Source organism: Podarcis bocagei, assembly GCF_964188305.1.
Source record: "Podarcis bocagei genome assembly, chromosome: 4".
NCBI classification, from domain to species: Eukaryota; Metazoa; Chordata; class Lepidosauria; order Squamata; family Lacertidae; genus Podarcis; species Podarcis bocagei.
In genome coordinates, this window is record NC_138128.1 from 6,658,578 (window position 1) to 6,682,997 (window position 24,420).

General features: G+C 42.9%; 1 protein-coding gene and 1 long non-coding RNA gene across 2 annotated transcripts; both read left to right on the plus strand.

Moving 5' to 3' along the window:
• Positions 1 to 1,870: 1,870 nt before the first annotated feature.
• LOC308584994 (cytochrome P450 2J2-like) lies at positions 1,871 to 21,501 on the plus strand. Its single transcript, XM_081190416.1, has 9 exons — positions 1,871 to 2,106; positions 8,147 to 8,303; positions 10,308 to 10,457; positions 10,799 to 10,959; positions 12,717 to 12,893; positions 14,651 to 14,792; positions 16,496 to 16,683; positions 17,733 to 17,874; positions 20,490 to 21,501. Exons 1-9 carry the CDS (start codon positions 1,939 to 1,941, stop codon positions 20,675 to 20,677), a joined length of 1,473 nt encoding a protein of 490 aa, XP_081046542.1. The 5' UTR covers positions 1,871 to 1,938; the 3' UTR covers positions 20,678 to 21,501.
• LOC308585252 lies at positions 2,924 to 7,109 on the plus strand. The gene is made up of 2 exons (XR_014007198.1): positions 2,924 to 4,672; positions 5,652 to 7,109. It is a non-coding gene; the product is annotated as an uncharacterized lncRNA (long non-coding RNA).
• Positions 21,502 to 24,420: the final 2,919 nt, after the last annotated feature.

Here is a 24,420-nt window from a genome sequence, read left to right on the forward strand (position 1 = left end):
ATTAAGTTTGAGAACTAAGGTACCACTGTACTAATGGTTAATTGCCAACACACCCAAGAAGACTCAAGACCAGAAAGGTGGCTAACTGGTTATATTTATTAAAATGTAACAACTATAGAATTTGCAATCGGAATAATTCAGCCAAATTAACCAAAACCAATGAGGTCCAGGAGGTGAATGGACTGAAGGAAGGATTTAATCTCTCCCATCTTTCTGAGCTAGCTGCCAGCTGCTCAAAGCCCTTGGAAACTCCTCTCTGTTTATTGCATGCTCCCTGTTTATTTGGCATCTGAACCTGTCTTGCACAATGTGGCCCCATTGGAGAGCATTGACCCAGATGCGCCTGACAGGGCTGAACACCGCGCTGGCTCCAATATTAGTCAGATATTATCCAAAATCCACTCACCCACCTGGAACTAAATTCTAACAAAACACCACTCCAGTCACACCGATGACACTCAATGATGTGAAGTAGGCAAAAAAGATGTGACACAGGCCACCATTTGAGGAAATGGCTTCACCCCACTTAAAGGCTGTGCCAGACCTGCCTGTAGGCATGGTTTGGAAAATCAAGGCTATATGACAGATACCTCAGACTTCCCTGAGCATTAGAGAGATGAAGCAGAGAAATCCATGGAAATATAAAAGAAAGAAAGAAAACATTCACACAACCATGATGCTACCAATTTAAATGACTTTAAAGGGATATTAGACAAGTTCGTGAAGGATACACTACTAATGGACATCATTCATGATGATTCTCTTCCATTTCCAGGAGGGATCACAAACCTTTTTAGGCCCATGGACACCTTGGGAATTTGGGATTAGTCGCGGGGGTCAGCAACCTTTTCCAGCCGTGGGCCGGTCCACCGTCCCTCAGACCATGTGGTGGGCCAGACTATATATATTTTTTTTTGGGGGGGGGGATGAATGAATTCCTATGCCCCACAAATAACCCCAGAGATGCATTTTAAATAAAAGGACACTTTCTACTCATGTAAAAACACCAGGAAGGCCCCACAAATAACCCAGAGATGCATTTTAAATAAAAGGACACTTTCTACTCATGTAAAAACATGCTGATTCCCGGACCATCCGGGGGCCGGATTGAGAAGGCAATTGGGATGCATCCAGCCCCTGGGCCTTAGGTTGGCTATCCCTGCCTATGAGCACCATGCACTTGGCTCCCAGATGAGCCCCACCACCACCAAAGGAGAAGGAGAGAAGGAGAATGTGCCCATACACACTTTGCTTTTCCAAAGTTGGATCCAGTACACATGGAGCAGAAAGAAGATGTGGGAAAGCAGGCCCATGTCCCAGCTTCCTCCTTTAGCTCTATGTACTTTTCAAGGGAGAAAAATAGGGAACCACCTCGTGAACAAGGAGGCAGCAAGTGGGTGGGGTGGGGGGCTCAGGCTTCCCATTGCACCCTTGGACAATGCCAGATTTCCAGGATCAGATGCTGCAAATACTGGAGAACAATAGTGGGTGAGGGATATTGCCTTAATGTCATGCCTGAGGGCTTCCCGTGGGCACTTGCACTCAATAGGACTGATTGGTCTGATGAAGCAGGCCTTTTCTCACATACTTTTTTAATTTCATGAATGTATGGTATGCATTTCCCTGAATGTTTGTGGCACAAATCAGTCTTACACTACCTAGAATTCTAATTGCAATTCATATTAAACACACACCCCCCGGACATTTGAGTGACACACATAAGAATGATTATAGAGTCTGGCTGTGGTGCATGCCACGAGGTCTCATTACAGGGCTATTTGATGGGGTGTCAGAACCTTTGTTGCTTTATTGCTTTTAGTAATGGAGTATATAAAGAGAGAGAGAAAAGCCAAGGTCTCTGAGGGATCAAAAAGCTCTTGAAGAAGGAGAGTTGAACCTAACCAGGAATCCTAGAAAGAAACAAGGTGAAAGAGAAGGATGGAGATAAGGACATTTTTGATTGCTGTCCTGGTGGTTCTTCTGATTCTGCACTTCCTGAAACAACTCTGGTCACGCAGGCAATATCCTCCAGGACCTTTTCCGCTTCCTCTCATTGGAGGTTTGTGGAAATCCGGGGCGAAGCTTCGTGAAGATACTTTCATTAAGGTACTTCTTAGTAATAACTCAGTCTAATGTCAATAATTGTTTTATCAATTTTCCCCAACCATTCTGGTATTTAAGCTTAAACAGTACCATGGGTTTAAATGCTAACTGCAAGGGCCACAATTTAAGACACAATTAAATGCGATGAAACTCCTAACTTAAAAATCATTGAATTAAAATTAAAACTGAATTTAATTAAAAATCATCCAAGGTTCCATTGCAAAAGTAACTTAATTCCTTTTCAAGTCACCCAGAATTTTTACAAACTACTTTCAGGTGTAATAAGGGCAAGTAAAAGTAACTAACAAATTTAATAAACAAACAAACAAAAGAAAACAAAAGCAATTCAGAGATTTTGGAATTAATTCTGTGAATCTGTTAATCTGAATTAGTTCATTCCTGCCACTGCCACTGTGTTATATAGGCCATACACAGGCAGACCTAGAAGCTGCCATGCAGATAAAAATTTGATAGAACAATGATGGAAGAAGAGGAGGATTTGGGGCTCTCAAATTTCAGTGGCTCCCTGTGCAGCGCTAAAATTTGGCGCTGCCCACTCACCACTTGCTCTCCATTATACAGTGGTACCTCAGGTTAAGTACTTAATTCGTTCCGGAAGTCCGTTCTTAACCTGAAACTGTTCTTAACCTGAAGCACCACTTTAGCTAATGGGGCCTCCTGCTGCCACTGTGCCACCGGAGCACGATTTGTGTTCTCATCCTGAAGCAAAGTTCTTAACCCGAGGTACTATTTCTGGGTTAGTGGAGTCTGTAGTCTAAAGTGTATGTAAGCGCATAACACTTATGATTATGACCAACCAGAGATTTAACATGAAAATCTTTGCCTGCATTTTTCAAGTCTTTTGGAGCTATCACTTCTGGTGCATATGCACATCATATCTAAACCCCACAGCACCAAACAGATACATTTAAGAAAAGGCATTAAAAAATGACAGGGAACGTAGGTCCGCAGCATTCATTCATGGCAACCTTTCAACAGATAATAACCTGCATATGCTACTCAATTTCTTAAGCCTTGGAAAATCTTCATATTGGTCACTCAAACTAGAAACACTTTTAATAAAATAGCAAATCATTCTTAATGGATCTCGGCAGTAAACACTAATCTCCAGGTAATAATCTCACCAAGAGCAACTCCTCCTCCTTCTTCTTCCATCACCTGTAGCCAAGTAAGTTTGTCTTCCATGAACATAGACTTAACAGTGAGTCTTTAAGTGACTGTGGAGGCCTATTCTGGATCCATACAACCTTCCACAATGGGGACATAGGTTTCTGGGTGGGAGTTGATCATGGCGAGGGTTGCCAAGCATGCCTTCCTCTTAGCAAGTTTCTCCCTTTTGTCTTGAGTTTGAGTGTCTTCAAAGCCCATGACACCTTTGGTAAAGGCTGTTCTCCAACTGGAGTGCTCGCAGGCCACTGTTTCCCAGTTGTCAGTGTTTATACTACGTTTTTAAGATTTGCCTTGAGAGAGTCTTTAAGGCTCTTCTGTTGACCACTGGCATTACACTTTCCATTTTTTAGTTCAGAATAGAGTAGTTGCTTTGGAAGATGACCAGTCCAATGAAGTTGATGTTGAAGAATCATTGCTTTGACAATGGTGATCTTTGCTTCTTCCGGTACACTGGCATTAGTTTGCCTGTCTTCCCAAGTGAAGTATAAAAACATTTTGAGACACCATTGATGGAATCTTTCGAGGAATTGGAGATGGCATTTATAAGTGGTCCATGTTTCACAAGCATGCAGTAAACAAGCTTTGTAAACAAGCATTTTGATATCCCTGTGAATGTCCTGGTCCTTAAACACTCTGCACTTTAGCTGGGAGAATGCTGCACTCACAGAGCTCAGGCGATGGTGGATTTTGGCATTAATGTCAGCCCTTGTGGAAAGATAATTGCCCAGGTAGGAGAAATGATCAACATTTTCCAACATTGCACCATTGAGTTGGACTTGTGGTGCTGCAGAGGGGTTGTTTTGTACTTGTTGGTGCAGCACTTTGGTTTTTTTGGTTTTTGGATGTTGAGCGATAGGCCAAGATTTTCGTAAGCTTCTGTGAAGATATTTAACGTGGTTTGGAGGTCATCCTCTGTGTGTGTGCATACTACGTTGTCGTCAGCATACTGAAGCTCTATGACAGAAGTTACGGTAACCTTACTCTTTGCTTTCAGCCTACTCAGATTGGTTGGAGGTTGGATGGCAGCTAACAGATTGAGGCTAAATCCTGACAAGACAGAAGTACTGTTTTTGGAAGGCAGGGGGCGAGCAGGTGTGGGGGACTCCCTGGTCCTGAATGGGTAACTGTGCCCCTGAAAGACCAGGTGCGCAGCCTGGGAGTCATTTTGGACTGACAATTTTCCATGGAGGTGCAGGTCAATTCTGTGTCCAGGGCAGCTGTCTCCTATCTCCATCTGGTACGCAGGCTGAGGCCCTACCTGCCTGCAGACTGTCTCACCAGAGTGGTGTGTGCTCTAGTTATCTCCTGCTTGGATTACTGCAATGCACTCTATGTAGGACTACCTTCGAAGGTGACCCAGAAACTATAACCAGTCCCAGTGGCGTAGCGTGGGGGGTGCCAGGGGTGCCAGCCGCACCGGGCGCAACACCTGGGGGAGGCACGAGTCCAGAGGGAAGGGACAAGCAATCGAGGCTTGGTTGGGGTGGGGGGTCGTCGTCTCCGCCACTGCTTCTGTTTTCCGCTGCGCTGAGGCGAGCTGGGCGCGGCCAGGCATGCAAGTGTAGCGCCTGGCCAAGCGCTGCAGCCTGGGGAGCCGGCGCCTTAGCGCCTCGCCGTCGGCCGCGCAGCCGTTGCCCAAGCTCGACAACTCGTGGAGGGCGCCTCTCTCTCTCTGCCTGGAGGGGAGGGGCTTTCCCTGCTCTTTGTTCCGTTTGAGCAAACACAGCAACGAAACAGAGCAGGGTGGGCAGTAAGACCCTGAGGCAGAATGCAGGAAAGCAGCCACTTCCTCTTTTCAGGTTTCCCTTCTCCGGTACCTACCCACCCACGTTTATTGCGAGGGAAATCTAGCTGACTGCAGGGAAGGGGTTGGGTGCATGTAATGTGTGACAAAGGCATCAGGTGTACGTCTTGGGTGGAAAGGGTATAAGGGTGGGGAGGTAGAGTGCATTTAAAAAAACCAAAACATTGTGGATTTAAACAAGGAAAATGTAGCATAATCTACTGTTTGTAAGGGCCCTTTGGGATTGGTTTTAACCATCTCAGACAGTTAGCTCATAGTGTAAATAAAGATGGCTGTTGTTTACATTTTTTTAATAAAAGCATCAACAACGATCCTTTTGCACGGTCTGTTGTGCTGTGTTGCAGAACTTTTTGCAGTTGCAGGATTAGGGATGGTGTTCTGTGCTACAGTGGCGTAGCGTGGGGGGTGCAGGCTGGGCCGGCCACACCGGGCGCAACATCTGGGGGGCTGCGCTCCACGGGTTAGGGGGCGCAAAATCCACGGGTTAGGGGGCGCAAATTACTTGCCTTGCCCCGGGTGCTGACAACCCACGCTACGCCACTGACCAGTCCAGAATGCGGCAGCCAGACTGGTGACTGGGAGTGGCAGCTGAGACCATATTGCACCAGACCTACATTGGTTCCCAGTACATTTCTGAGCACAATTCAAAGTGTTGGTGCTGACCTTTAAAGCCCTAAATGGCCTCGGCCCAGTAAACCTGAAGGAGCGCCTCCGCCCCCATCATTCAGTCTCCACTGAGGTCCAGCACTGAGGGCACCGAGGTTGTGTGTGCAAAACTGAGAAGATCCTTAACTGCGAAGGTTTATTTGGGGGTGACAAATTTGGTTCTCGCCCAGAGCATTGTATTACAAACTTTGCCCTTGACTGCCACTGTGAAAGAAATGGCACTGGGACAGGAAGTTCACAGGCTGATCTTGCTACCATTTACAATTCAACACTTGCCATATAGAAAATGCAGCAACTTTTTGGCATGTTGCTGATTTCACTTAGCTACCCATGTCCTAATTATTCTAATATAACTGACCTTGTTTACATGGTTTTGTGCCTTTCAATATTAATAAGAACCTTGTCCTTTTACATTAGTTTTAATATTATTACTGTGTACCTTGCTTGTAGCTGCTGGATTAAGGAGGCTTATCTCTGAAACACATCTTGCAAATCAAAAGCTGAGCTAATCAAACAGCTTATTATGATAAGCTCTGGAATTTATCTTCCTTCTCTTCCATTGTATTCTGCCTATGACCTAGAATGCTGGGAACCTCCCGCCTTCCAACAGATTAATGGGCACAACGTTCCCTTGGCAATGAAGTAGGAGCTCATCATCTCTTTCCAAGAAAATGAAGGAGCTTGTCGCTCACATGTAGCTATTATTAGTCCTTAAATTTATAAATATCACCCTTAATCCACAGCTCAGGGCAGTTCACAACCTAATAACAATAATAATAATTAATAATAATTTTATTATTTATACCCCACCCATCTGGCTAGGTATCCCCAGCCACTCTGGGTGGCTTCCAGCAGAATATAAAAACATAATACAACGTCAAATGTTAAAAACTTCCCAATACAAGGCTGCCTTCGGGTGTTTTCTATAAGTTAGAATACAACATGCCTGTTGTCTTTGTCCATGGAGTTTTCTTGGCAGGGATAGTGGAATGGCTTGCCGGTTCCTGCTCCATACTGAGGGCACAAGGAGAAGGGGATGGCAAAGGACGAGATGGTTGGACAGTGTTCTTGAAGCTACCAGCATGAGTTTGACCAAACTGCAGGAGGCAGTGGAAGACAGGAGTGCCTGGCGTGCTCTGGTCCATGGGGTCATGAAGAGTCGGACACGACTAAACGACTAAACAACAACAACAGAATACAACATACATAAAACACACGATAAAAACAAGAACAAAAAACTAACAAACCAGTAACCCTTCCCACAAACAAATTTTGAAAAGGTGTAAGATGTTAATCAGCAAGAGGTCTGGTTGAAGAGCAACAGTTTCGTCTTAAACACCTAAAAGTGTGTAATGAAGGCATCAGCTGAACCTCCCTTGGGAGAACATTCCACAAAAAGGAGAGACTACAGAAAATGCCAGTTTTTGTGTTGCCATCCCCTGGACCTCTTGTAGAGGAAGCACACAAAGATGAGCCCCAGATGATGATTGCAGGGTCCTGATCAGATCATATGGGGAGAGGGAGTCCTTGAGGCATTGAGATCCTAAGGCTTTGTAGATCAAAACCAATACTTTTAATTGGGCCCAGAAACTAATTGGCAGCCAATGCAGTCAGAGCAGAATCAGTGTAATATGCTCAAACAGTCTTCTCCTGATGAGCAACCTGGCCACTGAATTCTGCACTATCTGAAATTTCTGAACCATTGTTAGATGCAGCCCTATGTATAACACATTGCAGCAATCTAAGCTAGATAGAAAATCAAAACAGGTAGTTTTCCATTGCCTTCTCCGCAAGAATTCACTCCTTGTCAGTCCATATTTTCTTTCATTTATTTGTTTATTTAAGCCATTTATAAGCCATTTTTTTCCAGAGAAAACAATTCAAAGAATACAAGACTACTCAGCCATCAGATAAGAACATAACTTTTAAAACATCTGAAATTGGTAATAATCTCTAGCCCAGAGATATATTTGGGAGACCTCTTTTTAATTCCTTACCATATATTTGTCTGGTGGCGATGCTCCTGCTGTGACCCACCGTGGGTCAGAAACCTGACCCAGTGATCTAGCCCAGTTTATGCCAACCTGGTGCCCTCCAGACTACAATGCCCATCTGCTCCAACCATCATGGCCAATGGGCAGGGAGTTGCAGTTCTACAGTCACTGGTGGGCTCCAGTTTCCACATCCCTGCACAAAATGTTCAAGAGAGAGTAAAACAAATGGGTTGGGAAGGAAGGGACGGAGGGAGGGAGGGAGGGAGATGCTGGCAAAAGAAGCTGTGAGAAGCTGTAGAGGTAAGGAAGGCTCATGTGTTAAGTTGAAATACTTAACTGTTTACTTTGAACATAACATTCCTCTCCTCTCTTTTGACCCAAATGGTAGATGGCAAAGCAATATGGAAACGTTTACACCATGTGGACGGGACATATACCCCTTGTAGTCCTGTCTGGATTCCAAGCAGTGAAAGAAGCTCTAATTGACCACTCTGAACAATTTGACGAGCGACCAGTGCCGTCTTTCTTTAACACAAAAGGAAAGGGTGAGTAGTGAAGAATGAGACAATCTACTGGTATTTCCCCCAGAGAAAAATTTAAATGACTGCCTGGATAAACAGAACAAAGCTTCTCTATTAACTGCAGGAAATGGGTTGTTGGAGCCAATGCTAGTCCTACAGTAGACCTATTGTAATTAATGTGCATGGCTAATGAAGGTCTATTAATTTCCATGAGTCTTCTGTGAGTAAAACTTACCTAGATGCAACCCAATCATCTAGCAAGTGTTTTATGGATAGCCTAACTACTGCCATTCATGCACTAGTAACCTTCAGGTTGGATTACTGCAATGTTTGTTTTTTGGGACTGCCCTTGCGAATGGTCCAGAAGCTGCAGCTGATGAATAATGCTATGGGTCAACTGCTCATGGGGGCACAAACAGCCAACATGTTATGCCACAGTTGAAAGAATTCCACTGGCTGCCAATTAGCTACTGGGTTTATTTTATTTTATTTATTAAATTTATATACCGCCCTTCATCACAAAATATTGGGGTGGCTCACAGAATAATTTCATGATGTTGGTTTTGGTGTATAAAGGCACATACAACTTGGGATCAAGATGCTCAAAAGATTATCTCATTCCTTATATACCTAGTCAATAACCAGACTCTGTGGGTGAGTGCCTCCTGCAGATACCATCAAAAGCATCAATTCTTCGTCGATCAGCCTTCCTTATGGTCCAGCTCTCACTTCCATACATTACTACTGGGAAAACCAGAGCTTTTACTATACGGACCTCTGTTGGCAAGTTTGGTGGTACTGAACAATAATCCTACTTAGGGTAGACCCAGTGGGCAGTCACCATCATCGTCACTTATTAATTTATCAATTGCCTTCTGCTTGAATGTCTCACAGCAAAATATAGACATATAAAAACAGCTAAAATGGTTTTAAAACAGTGCAGAAACAACAACTAAATATGAGTGAAAAACAATACAAAGTATACACCTGTTGAAGAGACCTTGAGCAAGGAAAGCAGATTGAGACTATATGGGTAAAAACTGTATAAGAGGGAAACATCAGTGACCTTACTGTGGGACTCTGCTATAGACTGCCAAACCAGACTGAAGACTTAGATGCTGCCTCCCTAGAACAGAATACCAAACATTCAAAAAAGGAGAGTCATGGGAGACTTCAATTTCCCTGATATCTGTTGGAACTCAAACTCTGCCAAGAATGTAAGGTCCGGCAAATTCCTCCATTGCCTCACTGGCAATTTCATTTCCCAGAAGTCAAAGACAAAACCCCCCATTATATTCTTGCAAGGAAGTTGCTAAAATGAATGAGGTACTTGTTAGGTGGATTTGTAGCTGGATGACTGACAGAACCCAAATTCATTAATAGTTCCTCATCATTTTGGAAAGGAGGACAAGGGGGTGCTGTAAGGTTCTTACCTGGGCATGTTGTTGTTCAATGTCTTTATAAATGACTTGGGTGGAGGAATTGAGAGGATGCTCATCAAATTTGCAGATGACACCAAACTGGGAGGGATAGCTAATGAATGAATGAATGAATGATAGCTAATGCCACAGAAGGAGTTGGGTTTATCTTTATCAACACTGGTTGTTTGTGCAACAAAGACTGAACTTGCAGGTATCACCTGAGTTTTCCATAATTTTAAACGCTAGACAAAATCCCCCATCGTAGATATCACATATCTGGAGATCTCACATTTTTCTGATACTGTAAAGTGCAGGGACTACTGGGACCACCTGATTTCTGTTCTGTTATCACACAATAATGAATAATGAATTTCTGAATGACAAAAGACAATAGAAAGTGAGGTTCTGTTACACCAATATCGTAGAGATGCCCATATAATACTCTGAGACGGATTCTGCATCATCTTCTAATTCTTTGCTTCAGAGAGACCAAGTAGTTATTAAATTCAAGGACATTAACTTCAGTGAACATAGTTTCTTCCAGGCTGGCAACTTAGTTATTTACATTAATTTCTGTAAATAATAATTTCTCAATGATTTCCCATAGGTATTATATTCTCAAATGATCACGTCTGGAAGCAACAGAGACGGCTTGGAGTGGTTACTATGCGGAAGCTGGGACTGGGGAAGAAAGGCATGGAGCACCAAATAGCAGAGGAGGCCCGTCAGCTTGTGGAGGTCATTGCAAGTTCAAAGGGTACATGATCCAATGTGATGGTGATGGGTTTTCTTATTTTCCAGTCTGCAGAAATCTATGTGTACTGCCTCTGTCCATTTTGGAAAGGAATGTAATATGCTTTAGAATCACAAAATGGTAGACTTGGAAGGGACCCAGAGAGTCATCTAGTCCAATCCCCTGCAATACAGGAATTCTGACCACAGCTGTCCCTGGGTGGACTTGAACCACCAACCCTTCTGTGAGACACACTGCCCCATTGTGCTGGAGATCACAGCAGGTTTCTCTTGACCACCATAAAATCCCACTCTCAGCATGAACAGGAGCAGCTGAACTCACATTGGTATAACTTTATTTTGCAGGACAACCACTTGACCCCTCCATGCCCATCACTAATTCAGTCTCCAACGTGATATGTGCTGTAGTTTTTGGGTACCGGTTTGCTCTTGAAGATGAAAAGTTCCGGAAGCTGATAGAAGCCATAGATTTTGTCCTAAAATTTCAAGGCAGCATCCAGCATTCTGTGAGTAGACATTTTCATTCCTACTGAGCCAGAGAGGTCTCCCAAGGATCTTAGGGCCCCCATTCAGCCATCTGGAATCCATTATGATAGAGGATAGAGTGTTGGAGAAGATAGATTAGGTTTAAATCTAATTATATGCCACTGTCGCCACGAGAATCCTAATGGCGACTAACTGGAAGAGAGATAAAATCCCTTTCAGGTCAGAATGGTTACAAAAATTAGTTGAATATGCTAGCCAAATTAACCGAAAAATGAAAGATAATTCAAAACAAGTATTTACAGTGGTAACTCTGGTTATGAATGCTCCTGGTTACGCACGCTTCGGGTTACGAACTCCTCTAACCTGGAAGTAGGTGCTCCTGGTTGTGAACTTTGCCCCAGGATGCGAGTGGAAGTCGCGCGTCAGAGGCGTGCGCACAGTGGGAGGTGCCATTAGCAAAAGTGCCCCTCAGGATAAGAACGGTTTCAGCTTAAGAATGGACCTCCGGAACGGGTTACGTTCGTAACCAGAGGTACCATTGTATTGCAAAATGGGAAGTTTTAAAAACATATCTTAAGAACAGTTGTTGCAGTTTGAACTCAGTCATAGCCTTTGAATATCCTTTGTAGCTATATTAAGCAAGAAATAAGGATATAGGAGAAATAATACTTTATTATAAAAGGAATGGATATGTTTATGCAATAAGTTAGTAAATACTAAGTGAAGTATGGAGACGACAGGAAGTTAGCTGTACACTAAGATTTATTGTCAGAATATATGAGTTTTGGGGGGGTTTTTTGTTTTGTTGTTATGAACTTTGTTTCCCTTGTCACAAACGACATAAATGTACAACTTTTTTTTTTGTGTATATATATATATATATATATATATTTGCTTTCGTAGATTTTCACGGGTACAGGAATGCAGGTTTTGGTGTTTTCGGGTATCTTCCCGTGTAAGAGTTGGGGTGTCTAGGCGACGTTTCGACGAGGTCTCACTCGTCATCTTCAGGCTGGTGCTTTCGGCTTCTGTTCTAGTAACAAGAAGCCGAAAGCACCAGCCTGAAGATGACGAGTGAGACCTCGTCGAAACGTCGCCTAGACACCCCAACTCTTACACGGGAAGATACCTGAAAACACCAAAACCTGCATATATATATATATATATATATATATATATATATATATATATATATATGGTATTCAGAAAAGGTATGCAATTGATCTTTAATGCAGAAAATAGGAAAAAAGGAAAAATTTTGTTTTTAAAAGATTTTTTGTAGCGGAAAGGTGGGCATTATTTGACAGTGCAACTGGGGAATTTAATAAATAAAATAAGTAATAATAAAAATTTCAAAGGATGGCTGTGTTTGAACTTGCATATTAGACAAATTCATGTTTAAATGTCAACTGACTTGAATGCCACCCCCCCCCCCGGGCGCCATATTCTCCACCCATCCCCACCTCCTGCAAAAAGATCACTCACTTGTTCCAGGAGGAGTCCTGGGATTATTCCCAGTTTTGGAATGAAGTCTGGGAGCTGGAAAATATATTGAGCAATGTTTTTCTTTCACATTTTCAGCTAGGGATAATTCCCAGAACCAGTTTTTGTGAGATTCAGTAGAAGCTGCAAACACCTTCCTTCTTCTCAGTTAGACTCAAAGTAATATGCTAGCCCTGAAGAATTATGCAGATTATTAAAGTGCTAATCCAAAACATGAAACATGTGACCAAGCTTCCTCATGGTAATGACAGCATTTTTGCTATCTTTCCTTTAGTTGTATGAAGCATTCCCATGGCTCGTGAAACATCTCCCAGGGCCCCACAAGAAGGCCTTGTCCTGCATGGAGATGGTAGTGTCATTTGCAAAGGAGGAGATAGCGAAGCATAAGGAGAATCTGGCTCTGCATGAACCACAGGATTTCATTGATTTCTATCTACTTGAGATGGAGAAAGTAAGTATCTGCTTTGAAACTGAATCCTGCTCATCCAAGGAATCATTATATTCCGTCCTACATGTGAATACTAATGTCTTGCCAAGACACCAATATTTTTATTCTGAATCTCAGCTGAAAAGCACATCGAGTTTCGCCAAATTTCCCTCATAGTCATTGTAGTTCCTAAAGTAGGTTGACTTCCATCCATAAACATCTATTGAAACAGGTAGGAAATGCCAGGTATTTCTATAACCCCAAATGTGAGTGTGAATGAGTGGAAATTTGTGTGTGTCAAGTAAGGGGTCTTCCCTTTGGAGCATTGCTTCTGTGCATAAATTATTCTGGATTGGTGTTCATCTCGCATTCAAACATGGGCAGAGACAACAGGAAAGCTCTACTGGTTCAATGGTTTCATTTTTAATTTCACTTTTCTTCAGTGGAGGATATGTTGGTGCATAGTTCTAACTCATGCTATCCTTTGCAGGAATGTATACAATCCCCGCTGTGTGCCTTGTGGCCTCAATCTGTGGCTCTCAATTCAGGCCAATTTTCTGTAGACCACCTGTTCTGAATCCATCCATGAAGCAATTTAGTGGGTGGGGCTAAGGCTTTTAAAATGTTTATTTTAAAACAACAACAACAACAACAACAACAACAACAACAGTATTATAACAAACTGTTCGAATGAGGCTTAAAAAGATGGTTGGGAGGGGTGAAATTGCTAACAGCCTTGGGCAGTGGAGTGCTAACGGGAAACATCCCTGTTGATGCACCACCTACTGTATTTTTCGCTCTATAAGACGCACCCGACCATAAGATGCACCTAGTTTTTAGAGGAGGAAAACAAGAAAAAAATATATTCTGAATCAAATGTTGTTGAAGAGCCTTTGCGCGGCTATCCCTCTTGCTGTTCTGGCTTCAGCAAAAGCAACGCAAAGCCTCCCAAAGCTTCCCGGGGTTGCAGGGGGAAGTGGAGGCTGCCGGCAGAGCAGCGCGGTCCCCCCCCCCTGCCAAAGAGCAGCCCATGAGCGTGCTGCACTCCGGCAACTTGGCTCCAGGGACCACACATTCACTCCATAAGACACACAGACATCCCCCCTTACTTTTTAAGAGGAAAAAAGTGTGTTTTATGGAGCGAAAAATATGGTAGTCCACCACTGGTGAAGAAGCAGTGCTGGCAGTGGTGGCAGCTTGGGTGAGATTTCATCAAAATCTCACAGGATCTAACTGGATACCACTGTTGCTGCTGTCACTTTGCAGGCACTGCTGTGCAATGCAGGTAAGGGAGGAAGCAGCATCATCAGGGCAGTGGTGGTGGCACCTTCCCATGTAACCTCAGGTGGTGTGATGGGACCCTTGACCCCTTATTAAGCATTTCCTGGTGGTATGGTGCTCACTGGAAGGACAGATCGTGAAGCTGAAGCTCAGGCTCCAATACTTTGGCCACCTCATGAGAAGAGAAGACTCCCTGGAAAAGACCCTGATGTTGGGAAAGATGGAGGGCACACTAAGAAGGGGACGACAGAGGACGAGATGGTTGGACAGTGTTCTCGAAGCTACAAACATGAGTCTGACCAAACTGCGGGAGGCAGTGGAAGACAGGAGTGCCTGGTGTGCTCTGGTCCATGGGGTCACAAAGAGTCGAACACGACTAAACGACTAAACAACAACAATGTGGTATGGTAATAAGTGGGTGAAAGTAGATAAAGTAAGTGCTGAAGGACAGGTTGTAATGCATGTAAATGACATGTCACCTTCCCTATTTTCAACATCAGAACAGGAATGACCCAGAGTCTAACTATAATGAAGAAAACATGGCTCAGTGTATCTTTGACCTCTTTGTAGCAGGGTCAGACACAACCACCGTTTCTCTGAAATGGGCGCTTCTCCTCCTGGCAAGTCATCCAGATATCCAAGGTGAGAGAGGGAGCTATGGGAGCCTGGGCTTCTCTTGACCTCTTGACAGTGGACTGTAATTCTTCAAAGGTTTCATTCATATCTAATGAGGTGCTAAAATAAGGAACTTAAAGGAACGGAAATAGTTAAAAGTAAGTGAGTTTATGATATAACTTTTGGAAGACAAAGGGTTATCAAAATAAGTTAAATGCTTTTGACTTACTCATCTAGAAAGAACCCTTTTTCCCACCAACATTTTTCTACATAGTTTCTGGAACCTAAAATCAAGGTCAACAGAAGTAGAAATGTAAAATGCCCTGAATGCCCTGTCCCCATAGGAAGCTTCCAATCTATTATTACTGGGACAGGAAGAGATGGAGGGTCTGAATGTGTAAGAAAGTGGGAACAGGAGGCAGTTGTGGGTAGTGGATGAAGCTAAGTGAGTCAATTAAAGTTTTTCTGAAGGAGAGGAATGGCTGTGCAAATAGAGGGAAGACAATTCATAGAATCATAGAATCATAGAGTTGGAATAGACCACAAGGGCCATCGAGTCCAACCCCCTGCCAAGCAGGAACCACCATCAGAGCACTCCTGACATATGGTTGTCAAGCATCTGCTTAAAGACCTCCAAAGAAGGAGACTCCCCCACACTCCTTGGCAGCAAATTCCACTGTCGAACAGCTCTTACTGTCAATTTGAAGATTGGGAAACGGCATGGCCAAAGGAAGGGAGAGAAAGATGCATAAAGAGGTCATTGTTTTTGCCAGGGGTATAGTGATGAATCCTGAAGTCCAGGTTCCTTCATGACAGCCCACAAGCCATACCCCTTCTAAAACTCTGCAACAAATATGAAATGTTAAACAATGCACAGATTATGACTTCAGTAACAAGCCTCCTGTTTTCTTATTTTCTCTCTTCCCCTTTGCTCAACATTCAGCCTGGAAGAGTTCTGCTGGGCTCACTCACTCCCTCTTTGCATTTTCTTTGGCCATGATAAAAGGACTTTGGAATCTTTTGAAATATAAATGGCAGTTTAAAACATAGCCAATGAAGCCACCTTTTCCTCTGCACAGCTTAGCGGGTGATTTTCTCTTTGAGAGAAGCTCATTTATTTGATATAAAGAGGCAGGGGTGCCAAATCAAATAAATTATTAGGGGGCAAGTAAGCCCCAGTCCACATTTGGATGGTAACATCCATCAACTTTGGGTTGGTCCGGGCCCCTCAAATATTTTAGGGGGGGAGCAAAGGGACCTCAACCTCTAACAGTTGGATCCCATGCAGAGGACTGGCCAAGAGGTCCCCAGCAGATGCCATCATTGCCTCTGCTGTGAAATAAGTGCCTGAGCCTGATTGATGTTTGCCAAGATCAAGTAAGGAAAAGAGGATTAATGAAAGAAAGTAGGAAATATTGTGGGGTGGAGGATATGTTTGTTTGTTTTTAAGTGTAAAACAGACAGCCTTGGATCATAGCCCTACAGCCAGCTCTAGTAACCGGAAACAGCTGAGCGGAGGTTCACTTTCCCCCTTTTCACCCCTGGGATCTATAGTAGAGAAGAACCATGTACATTGACATGAGCTCCTTGGAGGAATAGGTGGGCTATAAATGTAAGAAACAGGGACTCATTCACAGAATCGTATGGAATAAGTTTATGGGAAATAAATGTCCATCGGGGGGGGGATGCAATATTCAAAATAAACCATATGTTTCTATCATTATCTTCAGATAAAGCCTACAAGGAGATAGAAGATGTCATAGGTTCTGCTCACTCAATCAGCTATCAAGATAAGAAGAAATTGCCCTACATCAATGCTGTGATTCATGAAACACAGCGCTTTAAATATGCCTTACTTTTTGGGGTTGTCAGGCAATGTACAGAGGATGTGAAGATTTGTGGTTTCCTCATTCCCAAGGTATAGAAGCATGATACAACTGCACTCCTGTGTCCCAAGAACAAACAGAATCACTGGGCTGCAGTGTATTGAGTGTTGCAGGCAGCCATTCAGGAGCTTGTGTTGTCTAAAACCCGAAGAGCAAGAAAACCACACAAGAGCAGGAGTTCCATCTGCAGACTTGTTTCACCATTGGCTAGTGCTATTTTTTTTTTGTCAGGAGTATAGTGTCAACAGTGTGATGCAGCATTTAAAAAAAAAGCTAATGCTATACAAGGCTGCATCAACAGAAGTATAGTGTCCAGAAATAATAGTACTGCTCTATTCTAGTTTGGTCAGACCACACGTGGAGTCCTGTGTCCAGTTCTGGGTACCACAGTTTAAGAAGGATATTGACAAGCTGGAACGTGTGCAGAGCAGGGTGAGCAAGAGTATAAAGGGTATGGAAATTAAGCTTTATGAGGAATGATTGAGGAAGCTAGTTATGCTAAAGCCTGGGGGAAAGGGAGACTGAGAGGAGATATGATAGTCATCTTCAACTATCTGAAGGACTATCACATGGAAAATAGAAAAAGCATGTTTTCTCCTGCTCTAGAGGGCAGGACCTAAACCAATGGCTTCAAGTTCTGACAGAGCTGTTGTGGACTTTCCTTCATTGGAGATTTCAAAGCAGAGGTTGGATGTTCTTCTGTAATTTAAGCTTTAGTTGAGATTCCTGTATCTCAGGTGATTGGACTTGATGTCCTTTGGAGTCCTTCCAGCTCTAGAATTCTATTATTCATGTATCAAGGAGGAGAAAATATGGTGACCAGCAGTCTTCCTCTGGTTTTGGGTCTTCCCTTTTAAAAGACGGATGGAGAGAATGAGACCGTCCTTTCCCCTGCCCATACAGGCAGCTTTTAAATGGAAAAAAGTTGGAGATGAATCTGGCCACTGGTAAATGCCACTTTCCCCACAAAAACCCCACCCAGTTTAAATTCAGTTTGAATTTCACAAATATTAGCCCTAGGGTAGTGAAGGACAATCCAGTGTTCTGAGTGCATTCCCTTACAATTGTTTCTTCTTTGCAGGGGACTACTATTATTCCCGATCTGCGTTCTGTTCTTCTTGATCCAACACGATGGGAGAAGCCAACAGAGTTCAACCCAAATCATTTTTTGGACAAGAACGGACAATATGTGGCTAGAGAAGAATACCTGCCATTTGGTGCAGGTAAATGCCAATGTCCAAGCTATGTTGTGATTTGTAGGCATGCTTATTGGGGAGATTCCAGGAAATGACAACAGCAGCAGCAAGGGAGGCAGAGCAGAAATAACATCCTTCTGGCAGGAATAGCACTGCTATGCATGTTTAGGCTAAAGCTACCCTACATCTTTTCCTGGGATGTAATTTAGCCTGGTCTGAAACACACTCAGAACTGAGTCTGCAATGAAATCACCCTGCTTTCTACTTCTTTCATCCTGACCTCTATAGGAGATTGGGGTATGTGCCAGTTTTCCGTTTTCAAAGAACAAAGGAGTATTTTTGTCCCGTATCTTTCAGGAGCTGGGTGTTTAATGTCATCTGCCACGTGCTGTAAAGTATTGTTCCTGCAGAAATTCAGCAGACATCCTCATTGCTAACTTCCAAACATCTCTTAGCCTTTTTATACAAATAATTACAATGGTACCTTGGGTTATATACGCTTCAGGTTACACACTCCCAGAAATAGTGCTTCAGGTTAAGAACTTTGCTTCAGGATAAGAACAGAAATCGGGCTCCGGTGGTGCGGCGGCAGCAGGAGGCCCCATTAGATAAAGTGGTGCTTCAGGTTAAGAACAGTTTCAAGTTAAGAACTGACCTCCAGAATGAATTAAGTACTTAACCCGAGGTACCACTGTATGCCTATTCAATTGTTGTAGATGCTGTTTTAAAGTAAAGATGAGCCAGCCATTTTTGTATGATAATATAGCATGGTTTTACAGGTTCTTCTGGTTGGTTGTCAGGGGAAAAAATAAGTATATAGAAAGGAGAATTCCAAGATCCAGGTATGGTGGCAAGTACTCTTTTGGTGAGAACACCCCAGCAAAGATTTTAAATCAAAAAATATGCAGCAAAGTAAAGTGTGGAAATATAGGCTGCTAGATCTTTAATATATGCCCTTGTGAGTTCTTTTCAAAAGTTCCCTCTTCCAAAGAAGAGGGGAAAGACCACACATTTGGTAAGTTTATAATGGTTCACATAGAAACTCTCCAAAGGTCAGAGTCCTTTGCTTTTCCACACAGCATTCAGAAAGCATTGCACAGGCAGTAAAACTTGACTTAGTTACAGTGCTGAAAGTTCCTAAATTATTGGTATGATCAGGGCTTTTTCTCAGCTGTAACTCACAGGAACTCAGTTCTGGCATCTGTCAGGTGGGCATCATTGCCATTATAAAAGGTGTTTGTGGTAAGTTTTAGCACCTCTTTTTCTAGAAAAATAGCACTGGGTGTAAAGACTTAAAAATGGCTTGTAAGAGCCATGCAGTTTGAGCTTGGAGCACCAGCTCAGACCTCTTTTGCAATGAACTTCTCAGGTGGGCTGGCGGAGAACAATAGGCCTGATTACCTGGGTCGATGCATAATGTACACTCAACTGTATTGTTAATGCTGGGATTTGTTGTTTTTTTTATAAAATTTTTATTGGTTTTACAGAATTTTTTAAAGACAAACAAACACCTAAAAAGACATACAAACACGTATAATTTCATAACATTTTTTCATAAACCTCTTTTCCGGGACTCCCCCATACCCCCCCTTTCTGCATCCCAATATCCATAATTTTTTAGCAACTTCTAAATATTCCTTTCCAACCTCTGTCGTCTTAATCTTTTCTATAATCTGATCTTATATCACTGTATCCCTTTTTTTTCTGAAAACCTCAATGCTGGGATTTGTTGAGCCATAATTCTCATATTACACTTAGAATTCCATCGTATTCTAAGACTATGATGATGAAACAGTTGAAAGGCAAATTAAAGTGCCTAATTCATCTTAGAGATAATGAGTTTTCTACTTTTCCCATAAGACATCAAAGAGTTCTTTTACTGAGTCTTAGAGTGTCACCTCTGGCTGACAGCAGCTCTTAGGCAGAGACTTTGTCTCAGCCCGGTTTGCTGTGACCCTACAACTAGACATTCTATGAGCTGCCCTTGGAATATTAAACTTGCAGATATTATATGGCACTTTCCTTATTGTCCCTGCCCCCCAGCAATATACCCTTCCAAACATTTTATGTTGTTGGGTGGGAGGGAGGGAAGAGCGAATTCAGAGTACTATGATTTCTTTTTTAAAATAAAAATAAATGATTAGCCCTGTGCTGGACCTTCTTGCACAATGCAAGGTTAAGAAGAAGATTATTAAGAAGAAGATTTTTAAGCTCATAGAACATCATCCTTGGGGATTGTGCAGAGGCAGTTGAGTATTTTTTTTTAGAGCCTTGCAGCTCTCTTTGTGTCAGCACCAAATAAACAAAGAAACCCAGAAACCTTGACACCGAAACCAGGGGTGCAAGCACAAGGAAATCAGCTTCTACAACCTCTCCTCCCTCTCCTCCTATCTCTTTCAGTTTCTTTCAATCTGGGTTTGTGACTTATCCTGCTATTGCTCAGGGCAGTTGACCAAAGTTTGCCTCTCATAATCAACTATGAAATGTTGGCACTCAGCAGGCTAGGGAATTGACAACAGCCTTGATTGTTTCCCTGTCCTAACTATGTCTAGTTCACCATAGTATTGTGTAGAGTACAAAGAAATGGACACTGGAAAGTAAATTATTGCTCACTTGCTGCTTTCCCCTTGTCTCCTCCGCAGGGTCTCGCATGTGTTTGGGAATGCAGCTGGCAAAGACCGAAATTTTCATCCTACTGACCAGCCTGCTGAGAATGTTCCGCTTCCAGCTGCCAGAAGGAGTTAAAGAAGTCAATATGGAGTCTGTACCAGGGGGTACAACACATCCCCATCCTTATAAACTCTGTGCTGTTCCCCGCTGCAAGGCGTAATACAATAGGAAAGTTACAGGAGGCTGCACTCATGCTTCCTCCACTTGCCAAACTCTTTGCCATTCCTGACACATTAAACCCCTAGAGCTTCCCCTTCCCATCTCATGCAACTGCTGAGGTCTCTTCTTTTTGCAGCTCTGCTTTGCACCCATTATCACCTTCATCCCATCTCCTGTTTTTCAGGCCCTTTCATGCCCCTGCTTTCATCTTCAACCCTATCCCCAAGCCGCCTACTCCCTCCTTTTTGCAACTTACTTTGCATCCCCATTCTTACTCTTACTCCGTTTTTTCTCCACCCTCCTCGTCACTTTCCTCAACTCTCTCCTACACACAGATCACTCCTCTTTCTGCACTGCCTTTTCTCTCCTGATTTGGCCACCCCCTTTCAACCCCCTCCATACTGATCATAGAACCAAAGAACTGTAGTGCTGGAAGGGACCCTGAGGGTCATCTGGTCCAACCCCCTGCAGTGCAGGAATCTCAGCTAAAGCATCCATGACAGGTGGCCATCCAACCTCTGCTTTGAAGCTTCCAGTGAATGAGAGTCCACAACCTCCTGAGGGAGTCCATTCCACTAACAAACAGATCTTTCTGTCAGAAAGTTCTTCCTGATGTCTACAGCATGTTATGGCCTTAGAGAAAATTATATGAAAAGGATATATCGATGGAATCTGACAACAAGTACATTGGCAAAAATGTATAAATCTAAATTAAATAAGTGTTGGAAGAGAAAGAAGGTTCTTTTCATCATATGTGGTAGTCTTGTAGTAAGGTTAAAACTTACTGGGAAATGATATATAATGAATTGAAAAAGATGTTTGTAATAGCATTTGTTAAAAACAACAACCCCCAGAAGCTTTTGGGAATTAGAAGGACATAACTTCCCAAATTGTACATCAACTTATTCATGTATGCTACTACAGCAGCAAGAATGCCCCCAAATGGAAAGAAGCAGAAGTTCCATCAGAAGAAGAATGGATTCAAAAGCTTATAAAATATGCAGAAATGGCAAAACTTACCAGAAAAATAAGAAATCAAGATAACAAACTTTTTATAAAAGAATGGAAATGGTTTATTGAATATTTACAGACAAATTGTAAACAGATCGGAACATTGTAATAACCTGCAGTTTCATAAGAGTACAGTGGTGCCTCGCAAGACGAAAAGAATCCATTCTGTGATTCTCTTCGTCTAGCGGTTTTTTCGTCTTCCGAAGCAAGCCCATTGAAGGATTAGCGGATTAGCGCTATTAGCGCTATTAGCGGCTTTTAGTGGCTTATCTGCTGATTGGATCAGCTGATAAGCGGCTTAGCGGCTTAGAAAAAGGGGGAGGGAGGGGAAAAAAACCAGCAGGAACTCGCAAGGAACTTGCGAAGCAAGCCCATAGGAAATTTGTTTTGCGAAGCACCTCCAAAACGGAAAACTCTTTCGTCTAGCGAGTTTTCCGTCTTGCGAGGCATTCGTCTTGCGGGGCACCCCTGTATATATTTAAAGTAGATGAATAAATTAACAAAAACAATAGTTAATAAACTATTCTACCTCTCTTGCATCTGCAATACATTGGCAATATTTTTATTATCTGGACACATGCTCAGCAGACCCTGGACACCTTCCACCAGTCATTCAATAACTTTCACCCCACCATCAACCTAACAATGAACCAATCTATGCAAGAAATACATTTTCTGGACACTACTATAAAAATACAGGATGGATGCATAGATACCACCTTATACCGAAAACCAACTGATTGACAAACATATCTACATGCTTTCAGCTACCATAGCAAACATACCAAGCAATCAATTCTACATAGCCAGGCTCTATGTTACAGCCGCGTCTGTTCCAATTCTACAGACAGGGTTTCTCACCTAAGAGATCTACAGCAAACCTTTTTGGAACTAAAATACCCACTTGATGAAGTTAAACAACAGATCAACAAACAGACTGATACCCAGAGAGAACTTGCTGCAAGACAGACCCAAAAGAGAAAATAACAGAACACCACTAGTAATCACATACAGTTCCCAAGTTAAAACAGTTCAATGCATCATCAGAGATTTACAACCTCTCCTAGACAACAACAGTTCTCTTTCTCAAGCTCTGGGAGGAAGACCTTCCATTGCTTACAGACAGCCACCCAATCTTAAACATCTCCTCACCCACAATAATACAGCAACCAGACTTAACATGGACACTGGTACCAGAGCCTGCAATAAACCCAGATGCCAACTTTGCTGCCACATATACCCAGACAACACCATCACTGGACCCAACAACATCAAACATACCATCTCAGGCTTACTTAATTGCTCATCTTCTAACATTGTGCATGCCATTAAATACCAGCAGTGTCCTCTAGCTCTCTATATTGGACAAACAGGCCAAACCCTACACCAAAGGATAAACGGTCATAAATCTGACATCAGGAATCACAAGACAGAGAAGCCAGTAGAAGAACACTTCAGTCTCCCAGGACATTCAGTACAGATCTCAAAGTGGCTGTCTTATTACAAAAGAATTTCAGAAATAGACTTGAAAGAGAAATTACAACGTATTACTAAACTGAAAACTATGGAGAGACCTGGTCTCAATAGAGATATTGGATTCTTGTCTCATTACACATGCTGAAGCTATTTTTGGTCATCTAAATACTATCCCATGCTTTTTCCTGTAGGACTAATTGCAGTCGTTAACAGTCGTCAACAGGTTTACCATACCCATTGAGTCAATCACCCGTCTCTTACTACCCTTCTGAGAAAACCCCCACCCTCCCACTATATATAAGGGTCTGGTGACTTCTGTTTCAGTGTATCTGAAGAAGTGTGCATGCACACAAAAGCTTATACCCAGAACAAACTTAGTTGGTCTCTAAGGTGCTACTGGACAATTTATTTATTTATTTATTTAGACTGTGTCAGACCAACACGGCTACCTACCTGAATCAACTATTCTAGACACTCAAGGAGAGCTGCTTCTAACTTGGTATTGTCAGGATGCTGTTAGCGGCTCCCAGTAGGTCGCCCAGGAAAGTATAAAGAAAAGGAAAGGTCTCTTAGCATTCTTCTTGATTTCAATCTTTACACAGAGAGGCTATAGAACCCATCCTCTTGGATAATGATGTTGTCCCAAGTGAATCTCCACCCCCTCTCCCTGTCTTGCCCACTCCCTCATTCGTCATTCTCATGGTCTCCTCTACATGGGCTGCTCCGTGCCCTCTGTCTTTGACCTCTTTGCTCTTCTGCTTTTAAGGCTCACCGGGTTCTGGGAGATGGAGGGTCTGGAATGCATTCTAATGACAACGTATCAGCTGGGTATTGTTCTGGCTCTCCCATGATTTCCCAGCTTTCCCCCTCATCTGCCTCTGAGCTGCGACCTCCCTCAACTCCCTGTTGTAAATCTATACTGTCTTCCTCTTCCTCCTCTCTGGAAGGGTCAGCATGGGGAGGCGGTCTCCACCATTCCTCCTCTGCCCAGTCCCTACAGGAATACTCCAGTGGAATATCCCCCATGTCCGTTTCAATTACACACAGGCATTCCCCATTTTAGTGTCAATTAAATAATTATGCTTAACAGGACTTACCTGTGCTCCGCTGTTGCATGCAAGGACCCAGACTGCAACCCCTGCAGAAGTCAGGGGTTCCCTGTACATGCCCATCTTAGATCTCAGCCCATCTGTAAGCTCCTTATGCAGCCACACCAAAAAGTCATGTTGCAAAGAGACAGGACAGCACCCAGAGATG